The sequence below is a fragment of the Linepithema humile genome, chromosome 3 (assembly GCF_040581485.1).
Source record: "Linepithema humile isolate Giens D197 chromosome 3, Lhum_UNIL_v1.0, whole genome shotgun sequence".
NCBI classification, from domain to species: Eukaryota; Metazoa; Arthropoda; class Insecta; order Hymenoptera; family Formicidae; genus Linepithema; species Linepithema humile.
The window spans coordinates 12202794-12215406 of record NC_090130.1 but is presented as its reverse complement, the minus strand read 5'-3'; the positions used below and the strand labels follow the sequence as shown (position 1 = coordinate 12215406).

At 31.6% G+C, this 12613-nt stretch overlaps 1 protein-coding gene across 2 annotated transcripts in view; it reads left to right on the top strand.

Annotated features, from left to right (window-relative positions):
• The window catches only part of LOC105670916 (venom serine protease 34-like), a 94459-nt gene that overhangs the window by 20884 nt on the left and 60962 nt on the right, over nucleotides 1–12613 (top strand). For both annotated transcript variants that reach the window (XM_067352263.1, XM_067352262.1), the window contains exons 3-4: nucleotides 4254–4465; nucleotides 4645–4857. In XM_067352263.1, the coding sequence (XP_067208364.1) occupies nucleotides 4254–4465; nucleotides 4645–4857 (425 nt within the window). The remainder of the gene's footprint in view (nucleotides 1–4253; nucleotides 4466–4644; nucleotides 4858–12613) is intronic.

Sequence of the window (12613 nt, the reverse complement as noted above, 5' to 3'; positions counted from 1 at the left end):
ACTCGTTAATTGTTGCGAAAATTGCAAAATACAGGACTCTTCGATTCAGTTTAGTCCGTTCTATCTGCACACAAGCGCTTTGTCAAAATTTTAGGGACATCTTGTATAGGGAAAAATTGAGTAAATCGGACCGCGGAATAAAATGGTCCATTTGTTAGCTCTTGTTAGTAAGTATCTCATTTGCTGGATGAGTATAAAATTAGGTTCCTTTTTAATGCTTTTCAACTGTTAAAAAGTTACATAATTATACCATAAGACTATTGTGAGTTATTTATAAAGAAATATCAAATTTTGCAAGCAAGATGTCGTGATCTAATTTCTTAGTATTGCATTTTGAGTAATTAACAATAAGAAAATAATCACCGTGGATATATAATTACTAAAAAGGAAAAAAACGATTCCATTTTATTACACCAATCTGTTACTTTTTATCTTTATAAAGCAAAATTAGAACATCTTTTTTCCTTTTTAAAAATTTCTTGTTTTTTCAACATCTTTCTAGTTGCTAAAGATACCTAAAAATTATTTTAAAAAATCGAATCAATGTAAATAAAATGAGGAAAATTGATACGGATAGAAAGAAACATAAAAAAGAAGCTGCGAAAAGATTCTCTGCTTACGCTACAACTCTTTATCACAGATTTAAAGCTTTTTAAAAACCCAGCCAGAAGTAAATCTCACACCAAAATTAGGCAGTAGAAAGTTTGTTTTTTAAATAAGCAATAAAAAGAATTAGTAAATTATATCTTAAATATGGAAAAACGATTTTTTTATTACCCCAGTTTATATAGTCCATTTTACGCCACGGAATAGTCCATTTTACTCCACCTTCGGACTAAAATTATAAGTTTTACAAAAATTTTAATAATAATTAAACATTTGCAAGTTTTGAAAATTTAACATTATAATCATATAATAAACATTCTTAAGTTTTCTTATGTTAAGTTTTAGCTATTTTTTGTTATTAAAAAAAAATATGATTATTCTTGATTTAGTGGTTCGTTTTACCCCATCCTCCCCTATCAATATTCGCACAATTATAAACAATTTATGTATAAAGCAATGGCGTAAAATTACTTTGCTAATACATTAAACGCAAAATCAAGAAATACATGTTTATTTAATTAACTGTAAACTGTAAACAGACAAAATATAAAAAATTAATAATAAGATATAGAAGTATACAAGATTAGAAAAACTCTTTTCTTTTCTATTTACAACTAACCCCTCAGTAAACATAGTTATATTGATGTTACAATGCTGCAATATAACTGAATGCAACAAATAGTATTACGATTATGTTACATGCAAGTTATCAGTTAGTTACAATTTTCTACTTATTATTAATTATATAATATGTTATATTACAGTACTGTTATAATTATATATAGAAAATCGGTAATTATATATTATAGGGGAGGTGCGGCTCAGATGATCTTGTTCTGTATGTCCATATTTTCCAAAGTCACAACTCTGAATAACTACCCAGTAAACATTTGATATCTTATGTATTATATATACATGAAATATCCATAATGTGAAAAAAATGTACTGTATATACTATGTACATACATATGATATACGCTGATGTGGATACATTTGTGGATATACATAAGATATCTTATAGATATACATAGAATGTATATTCGAACGAGATCGCTGCCTGTATATACATAGAATATACCTCGTGTACATTTCATGTATATACATCAAACGTATATACATACGATATACGCTGAGGTAGATACATTTATGGATATACATAGGATATTGTATGGATATACATACAATGTATATTCGAACAAGATCGCTGCCTGTATATACATAGAATATACCTCGTGTACATTCCATGTATATACATGTAACCAAGGTTGGGAAAGTTACTTTATAAAAGTAACTCGTTACCGTTACCGTTCTTTTTTCTAAAAAGTAACTCGTTATCGTTACTCGTTACCAATTTTAAAAAGGAACTCGTTACCGTTGCCGTCACTCAAAAAGTAACGAATTGTTACAATTTCCGTTACTTTTTTATGTATAATACAAATTTTATGCACAATTTTTCTAATACAAGATTAAACACTACAAATTTACAGTAAACATTAAAAATTTTTGAACATTATTTTTCATTAAAGTAACAAAAATGATATAATTTTAATCATGATATCGCTATTGATATAAAGTGTAATAATTTTAATACTATATAATAAAAGTAATAATTTTGATAATAAGATATTTTAAATAAGAAAAATTTTTAAAATAAGTTGTAAACCAGCTTTCTTAAAAATTTTTAAATGCTGTAAATATAAATTAAAAAGTTTTCTTATTGTTAGTTTTTCTATAAATTCGTAGATATATAGAATAAATTTGAGAAATGTAACAATAAAAATAACTGTTAAATTTGTTACTCGTTACCAAAAAATGTAACAAAGTTACTTTTTTCGTTACAAAAAAAATTTGTAACGCCGTTACCGTTACAATTACCGAAAAAAAGTAATTGTAACGGTAACGGCGTTACAAGTAACGCGTTACTTCCCAACCCTGCATGTAACATACATATATACGATATACGCTGATGTAGGTACATTTAGGGATATACATAGAATGTATATTTGAACGAGATCGCTGCCTGTACATACATAGAATATACCTCGTGTACATTCCATGTGTATATAATACATGTAACGTACATACATACGATATACGCTGATGTAGGTACATTTATGGATATACATAAGATATTGTATGGATATACATAGAATCAGTTATTAGTTCGTTCGCTTGCCATGTGACGCATTATGCGCTATCTATCTCGTATTTAAGTTTTAATCATGAAAACTATATATATAAAACTTGCAAAAGGCGGGTAATAATATTGAAGTCTTCAATTTAAAGATGTAAAAACTTTTTCTATCAGTTTAATATCTTAATCCCAACACAGGGAATTTAGATAAACTGATTGTTCAAAAATTGGGTAGATAAATATCCGAATAAATGAAAATTGTTTATTATTTAAAAACGTACTATATATACTATGTACATACATAGAATGTACCTCATGTACATGCCACGAATTTGTATTGCACATCCTCGGAATATATCTTATGTACATACAGCGAACGTGCACTGCACATCCTCGGAATATACCCCATGTATATACCACGAATGTACACTGCATATCTTTGGAATATACATACGTATGTATGTACTATGAACATCCTATGTACATACATGTGGTAATTATTTCACATACATAGGATATGCGCTTTATATACTTTTCACATTCTTTGTATATACATAGAATATACAATATACATACATGTATATACATAGGACGTACATAGAATGTCCTAATGTTTATTGGGTATCAAAAGGTTTCGATTGGCACTCGTTGTTTATTAAAAAGTCATTAACTAAAATAATTTACAAAATAGAACGTAATTTTCGGACACCATGTATATTTATTATAATGTACTTTTTACAGATTTTTTATTTTTAAATGTGGTTAATTAAATGCGTGGGTTTTAGCCGTTACTCCATGTTTATTAAAAAGTTATTAACAATTAAAATTAGCAATTGAAATAAATATTTCTCTTATTTTTTCTGTGTAGAAATTTTGAAGAAAGGTCGTTATATTGTTGTAGCAAATGTTTTCCTTTTACTTATGTTATAAAAGTATTATATCTGGTACACAGTTTCTATTGCATATTTGTACCATGTTGTTTTTCAAAATAATGATTTCTTTGTATCTATTAACTAATTCTGTACCACTTATTGATGAATTTATAAAGACTTCGTTGTTCAGAATATTTTCACACTGTATTTATATTTATTAAAATGTGATAAGTTTAAAATGAATATATTTACTAAAAGTACGTTTTATTAAATGTGCATAATATCAGAAATTTACATTCTATTCATTAAAATTATTTTGTAAATAACTCTTTAATAAATAATGAGCACCGGTTAAAACCTTTCAGTTTTCACTCAGGGTTGTAACTTTGACAACATATGTAAGATTAAAGTCATTAGAACTGCATCCTCTATAATGTATAATTACCAAAATTTTTAACAATTTTGTAGAATTGTGACTTATTCTTTTTTCCATAACTCAGAATTTTAACTGATAATTTATATGAGAAATTTTCTTCAAGGGTTTTGTTTTTTTTTTATTTTGATCAAAGTATCATGAAATTTTCTATCAGACAATGTAAAATTTTATCAAATAATGTAATTAATAATTGTAATAATTTTAGTCAAGGTGATTTTATTCAGCATATTGCTACTGTTTTTGATGCTAAATGAAGTTAAATCTGATTGCAACTATTTTCAAAATTTGGAAACCGGACGAACATATTATGTATATAATCCTGGATTTCCCAATCAGTACAAAAGTGAAAACCATTGCATCTGGCAAATAATGAGTCCCTATTTTATCAAAATAAATTGTACTGTTAATGTACCAGAAGTAAGTTCATTATATAAATTATATCGTTATATATATTTTATTTGAAATTTGTTGATTTTATTGTTAATTGGATATTTTTAAGGATAATTTAACAATATGTTTTAAGCTCAATGTTTACATTAATAATTATTAGAATTACTAAAAATAGAATGAAAAGAATAAATAATTAATCATTTTAGAGTTACGATTGTGTTCGAGATAGTATTTCTGTACAATTTGCTGGAGGCAGTATACGTAGATATTGTGGTTTTGGCACATTTGTTCTTGAAGGAATAAATGCGACTATGAGATTAGATACACCATATTACTCACAAGGAGGTCAATTTTTATGTGAAATACGAACAGAAAAGTCATTCAATGAATACAATTGTCAATGCGGCTGGAAAAAACAAGTAAGTTTAAGTATACATTTGTTTTAATCTATTTTTTAACTAATTTTTAACAGGATTGTTATGTTTTAAACATTTACATTTATATACATAAAACATTTAAATGTTAATGTTAAAATGTTTCATGTAATTAGACATTTATGTATTAATTAAACATTTATGTAAATGTTTAAATGTTTTATGTAAGTTTTATGTAATTTACATAAATGTAAATGTTTAAATATTTTATGTAAATGTTTCAAACGTTTAAAACGCGTTTTAATCCTTTAGTGCATGGTGGGACTTATATGTTCTGGTCCTTCAAAAATTCATATCTTCTACAAAATTATAGCGATTTTTTTCTGGGCTTATTTTAACCCTGCATCACTAACTGTCAGACGACGGCACCTCGCCTCATGTCAATTTGTGCATTTTGTCCATCAAAGCGGTGTAGGATGTGACCAAATACTTCTGTAAACTCAACATAAGGCTATTTGTGGTGAGCACACAGTTTCAGTTTGTAGTGACTGTACTGATTGGATGTAATATTTAGTTTTATTTTAAAATATCTCCTTAAAGTTCAACATAACATATCTTGTAAGACTTGTATAGATAAATAAAGTTTTGATTACAAAAAATATGCATTTTATGTCGTAGTCTGACAGACGAAAGGTTAGTAACCACGTTATCCAAATACCCAGATTAGTGATCTAGAGTTAAAGATAAAAGATAGGACTCTTCATAAAAAAATCAACACCCTTGTGAATTTCATCCCTTGATTTGCATATTTCGTCAAATATTCGTAAAATGGGTAAAAGTGAAATATACATATACATATCTTCCACAAAAATTAAGATAGTGAATTGCTTCTGGGTTTTGAAGATCAACATAAAGGCTATATGAAAAGAAATCGATACAATTTCAAAATGGCGGATTCTATGTATAGTTTGTTATATAAACATTTATAACATTTGCGGGATCGAAGCAGCGAGGCGACGGAAAAATTATGCGTATATTTAAACAAGGAAAACACTTCTGATCTGATTTATAATATCAAGGTGATCAAATTACATATTCCAGTTGCGCACAGAATAAATGGGACACAGCAGATTGAATAAATCGGATACAGTAGGAAACAGAGATCGTCCCGATTGCGCACACTGCCTATCGGACACGAGGAATTTTCCCGATCGGACACAGTGCCAATCGGACACAGTAGGAAACAAAAACACGGTGATTACAATCGGACACATGCTCTGTGACAGTTTTCTTAACCTTAAGAGGATGCTGGAGTGGCAGCCGAACTCCGACGCAAAAGCGCCATCATTTTGATGGTACTAAAAATGAAATGACATTATCGGCATAGCCTACGCCGCGTAGGTCCGTGTGTACGCATTTGTTTGTAGTGGTAACTTACTACACTGACGTGTGGTCTGTGTACGTGTGAGCAGATAGTTTGTAAACAAACAATGCTTGTGCTTGTTTTCTCGACTGAAATTTCGTCGCAAGGCTACAATATAATGTCCGAGAAGACATAGGCGTATACAAGGTGTCAAATAAATATGAACTAAATATGACAAAATAATAAATGAAAAATATACATATAATACTATATTGTTGTGTGTCGAAAGACCACAACGTAATAATTATAGGTTAATTAGGCAATAACAATAATAAACATTTAGAAGGCCATTAATCAAGGCCACTTCTCGAGAATCCTGTGACAAAAGTTATTTAATTATTAAACAATTAGGCGCTGACGTGAGCACTCGTTCTTAGAAGCCCGAGTGTCACTTGCGTCTAAAGTAGGTTAAACAGATCAGCATTTTGGTAACACAATGGATCGATATAGTTCAAGTCTCATTGTGTTCCAAATACAGATCCGTATAAATTAAGGCGGCACACAAGGCGCCGCGGGTTATTAATCAGCAAGGTTCCGGACGAAGCACGACACGTAGCGTACACGTGTAACCACGGTAGTACATTCGCCGAGTGAGTGAGGTGACAAGTGTAATAAGAAGATACCAAATAAAAGTTATTCAATCTATTTAAAGTGCATAATTATTCTAAACTCTCCGAGCCAAAGCCCCCTTGACCAGCACGGCGAATCCCGAATCTTTACACAGCGCCTACCGCTACCGAAGTAGGCGCAACAATATATATCACTGAAGAAAAATGTCATATATACTTTCCTTATTTTTATCCTTATGTAATAAATACAAAATAACTAATTAATCAATTAATTAATACATATAGGGGGCATTCTTTCTCAACTTTACACCCATGCTGCCCATTTTCTATTTGATCTAAAAATTTTTGAAAAAATCTTAAAATTTACAGAAAAATGTAAGCTTTCCAATGACGCGTGGCAAAATTATCAAATTCAATTGGATCATACTAAAAATTTCAGAAAACCGAAAAAAAATAATAAAAACGGTAATTATTCAAGTGTAGCGATTATTCATTCGACGTTTTTCTCTTCTAATTAACACTTTCGAGTACTCTGTTTATCTGTGCATTGTCACATGAATCTAAACTAAAATGGCGGATCCAATATGGCCGCCAAAAATTTAAAAAATTTAAGAAATTAACTGATTTTTATAAAACTTGGTATCAAGGGGTTTTTCGGGTTACTGTATACGAGTCTAATCTTTCGAAAATACAAAATGGCGGATTCAATATGGCCACCAAAACATTTTGAAAATTTTTAGAAATTAACGAATTTTTATAATACTTGGTATCAGAAACTTTTTCGGGTTGCTAATAACGAATCTGAAGTCGCATTTCAAAAATTCAAAATGGCGGATCTGGCAACTAAAAATTTGAAAAATTTTTAAAAGTAAGGGAGTTTTATAAAATTTGAACAGAGTTTTACAGCTAATACAATTTTTTGTATTAACAGAGAGTTTTACCAGCTAAATACAAATCTTAAGTCGGATTTCGAAAACTGAAAATGTCAGATCTAATATAAAGACCAAAAATATTGAAAATTTAGGAAATTGACAGATTTTTATAAAACTTGATACTAGAGATACCTCTGATTTTGATGTCGCCTGAGCTCTTACCCCCTACTTTTTGAAATCTTGATATGAAAAAGTCGAACTATTACCAGCATTGGAATATCTCTTAATCACCATTTCTTTGTTGATTGGGACGAAACAGCATGGGTGTAAAGTTGAGAAAGAATGCCCCATTAGTATACTGTCATATAACGACAAAGAGCACCAAAAGAAAAAAAGATTTTTGAAAAAATGATTTGATGTAGCTCCACCAGTTCCAGAGATTCTGAGAAATCACTGTTTCGTCCCAATCAACAAAGAAATGGTGATTAAGAGATATTCCAATGCTGGTAATAGTTCGACTTTTTCATATCAAGATTTCAAAAAGTAGGGGGTAAGAGCTCAGGCGACATCAGAATCAGAGGTATCTCTAGTATCAAGTTTTATAAAAATCTGTCAATTTCCTAAATTTTCAATATTTTTGGTCTTCATATTAGATCTGACATTTTCAGTTTTCGAAATCCGACTTAATTTGTATTTAGCTGGCCGTAAAACTCTCTGTTCAAATTTTATAAAACTCCCTTACTTTAAAAAATTTTTCAAATTTTTAGTTGCCATATTAGATCCGCCATTTTGAATTTTCGAAATGCGGCTTCAGATTCGTTATTAGCAACCCGAAAAAGTTTCTGATACCAAGTATTATAAAAATTCGTTAATTTCTAAAAATTTTTTAAATGTTTTGGTGGCCATACTAGATCCGCCATTTTGTATTTTTAAAAGATAACTTTAGACTCGTATACAGTAACCCGAAAAAACCTTTGATACCAAGTTTTATAAAAATCAGTTAATTTCTTAAATTTTTTAAATTTTTGGCGGCCATATTGAATCCGCCATTTTAGTTTAGACTCATGTGACAGTGCACAGATAAACAGAGTACTCGAAAGTGTTAATTGGAAGAGAAAAACGTCGAATGAATAATCGCTACACTTGAATAATTACCGTTTTTATTATTTTTTTTCGGTTTTTTGAAATTTTTAGTATGATCCAATTGAATTTGATAATTTTGCCACGCGCCATTGGAAAGCTTACATTTTTCTGTAAATTTTAAGATTTTTTCAAAAATTTTTAGATCAAATAGAAAATGGGCAGCATGGGTGTAAAGTTGAGAAAGAATGCCCCATATATATATATATATATATATATATATATATATATATTATATATATATACATATATTGAATAAATAGTTATCTTTATTTTGTATTTTATGTGATAATGACTGAAATAATGAGAGTATATATAATTTTAGTTACATAAATACAAAATAAAGATAACTATATTTAATATGTATATGTATGTATTGAATAATTAATTAACTTATTTATTTATTTTGTATTAATTACGTAAGAATAAAAATAGGGAAAGCATATAACATATTTTTCCAATTAGATATATAATATTATACATAAATTTTTCAAATCAAATATTTTATCATATCTAATTTATATCTATTAGACACCTCGTATAAGTCTATTTCGTCTCGTATGTACATCATACAGCCGTACAATAGAATTTCAATTGTGAGAAAAAAGGTTAAATGATTTTATAAATTATCCAATAAAACATAAACAGACTACACGTAGTAAATTACTAACTAAAAGAAATACGTATTTCTCAAAATCTGCCAGTTCACGAATAAATCGTCTTTAGCTCTCTTTTTTCTAAACTGTCAGCTGACGTTAGATTGCCTCTGACTACATTTATTAAAAATTGTTAGCTGACGTTAGATCGTCTCTGGCTTTTGTAATTCTAAATTGCCGATCCGCGAGAAAACCGCCTCTGGCTTGTCTTATTCTGTATTGCCAGTCCACGAGAAAACCGCCTCTGGCTTGTCTTATTCTATATTGCCAGTCCACGAGAAAACCGCCTCTGGCTTGTCTTATTCTATATTGTCAGTCCACGAGAAAACCGCCTCTGGCTTGTCTTATTCTTTATTGTAAGATATTTTTATTACGTCATATGCTTTATATATATAATGTATATTATGTGCTATATTATCTATATTCATATCAAAATATCTTTTTAAAATGACATTATTTTGTATACTCTTTTTACAATAAATGTATATGATATATGCCATATTTTTTACTTCTAAAGCATGAAATATAAAGATATTTTTAATTTCTTGTGCCTATCATTTGTAAAAAAATCTTGATAAAAGAAACAACATTAATTTTGCGACTTGCAATAATCTGTTTCAATATATGCTGCGACGACTTTTCCGTCGGGCAGAAGTACACCCGCCGGTAAGCGTGTCAAACCTCGTTGCTCTATTTTATAGATCTTAATAATTATTGCAAAACTTATAGTTGGGCGCCAGGCGCGGATTAACGCGCCACACGAACAAATTACGTTAGAGTCAATATTTTTCTTCCAAGAGCAACGGCAATAAGCGCGACTAGCCCACTCTACAAATGGCAGAGGGGCGAGGTTCTTTAGAGATGCTAACCCGGTTTGGAGAGAGGAGTCTGAAATAGACGGTTATTAAGAACACACTAATCAGTAACAAATAACATGTATTTCCAGTAATGATTTGATATAGATCATTGGGTAATCAAGTGAGTTTGACGCCGGGTGATCGGCGCCTTAACAATTCCGTGGAGCGGAGACATAAATTACCTCGGAGAGAGGCTCTATGATTTTGGATATTCGACTCGCGGAGATCCGTGTACTTCCGTCTCACGCGGTATAATATTTTCGACGTACCAGTTCTATACTTCTCATTGGGTACGGTTGTTGCTATTCACTCTACGTTAATCTCTCTTGATAATAGTCAGCGTACAACGCAATTCTTTCCTTACGCGATTCTTAATTGTTCTTAGTATTAACGCTCAACAGAAGGTCGAGATGAGAAATACACGACAGGCTAACTTCAATAAGTCCTTACGCTCGGTACACCATTACGAGAATTGACGCGAAATTATTACTTATACAAACGACATTATACTATACAAAACGACCGTCGGCTCGGCAGCCCCGAGGGGAATAGCATGGTGGAATCTTATTCTATAGAAGCGGTAGTCAGCGGGGCCCGGCCTAAATCTAACCTCGCACCATATCGCGAGACATTTCGATACTCTTTCACGTAAACCAGGCGGGTTCTTATTTCCGCGAGGCTCGGGCCGCCTACTGATACCGCTCTTACCGCGAAGTCGAAGTGGTGGCCTTACAAAACGTCGGTACGCCCGTTGTGGTCCTTGAGGTTCCTCTCAGGTTGCCGACTCGCCGAACAGTGACGACAGCGAGGCTCGCCGGACAGCGGTGACATTCCGCGCATCGTCCTGCGCATGTAGATCCGCGCTATCGATTAGCGCTACTTGATCCTTCGATATATCTAGCGATCTCGATCCTCGCGTCGCTCCTCGATATTTCGGCCCTCGGTGACGCTTTTCCGAGGTGACCCCGGTCTCTCTCTTTTGGCAGCTGCCGTTAACGCCCTTCGTGGCCTTCTCCGTTTCCGGATCCGAACCTTCTTTGAATCGGTCGGGAACTGGCCAGGTTCCGACCGGATTCTTCTTTCCCGGCTCGTTACAACAGCTCCTTGTTCGGGTACTCCACCCCGGGTCTTCGGCGTGTGAGAGCGCGCTTCCCTCTCGGGCGTCATCTCTCTCGGTGCGTTCACCGGCCTCGATATGCTCCGTATCTGAAATCGTAACTGCGGTAGCGACTGTGTCTGGAATCGAATGATATTTGCAAGGGTGTTTTTACTTGCCCTTATCCTGGATCCGTCTGCACGCCGTCCGGGCCTCCGTCGTCCTGCCTGCTGAGTCCCTCGCAGGTCCCACGAAGGCTGCTCCACGGTAATTCACAATATGGGAGTTTGGCCACTCACCACGACTCGCTTAATTCGCTACAACGCAAAATCTAAAATCTCCAAAAGAGAATTAAGAGGGAGAGGTCGTCGCCCCCCGCGGTGGGGTCTCCGACCTCAAATTTCCCTCCTCGATCGGGCTTTCTCGCCCTTGTGACGGACGTAAAAAATGTCACGTCACAATGCTTCTTTTAAATACTTACAATTAGCCTTATTTTACGTGATTAACTTGGTATTTAAAATACGTATCAAAATCGAAAATGTATTTCTATTACAGTAGAAAAGAAACATTCTTGTCTTACAACACAGAGAAATGGCAAAATATAATATTGTCTAAAGTACAGTCCAATAAAAACTGTTAAAATTGAACATTTTATAAAACCACTGTAATTTATGAAAAATCAGAACTATTATTTTAAAAATATAGACATATTTTGACTGTGTGTTTTAAACTGCACTACACATTCAAAAATCAGAGAATAATTTTATTTCTGCAAAGTTGTGCATAATGTCAATGGAAAAGTGATTTATTTGTTATTGCATATACATGATATTTTACCATTCTTCTATGGTGTAAGACTACAATGTTTTTTTTTACTGAATTAGAAATTAATTTTATATTTTGATGCGTATTTTAGATACCAAGGTAAACGCATAAAATAAGGCTAATTGTAAGTATTTAAAAAAAGTATATATTGAAATAAATTATTGCAAGTCAAAAAATTAATGTTTTTCTTTATAAAGATTTTTTTACAAATGATACATACAAGAAACTAAAAATACCTTTATATTTTATGCTTTATAAATAAGTTATATGACATATACATTTATTATAAAAATATATACAATATACAAAACGATATTAACTTTTTACATAGATACTTTGATGTAAATATATATATAATATGGA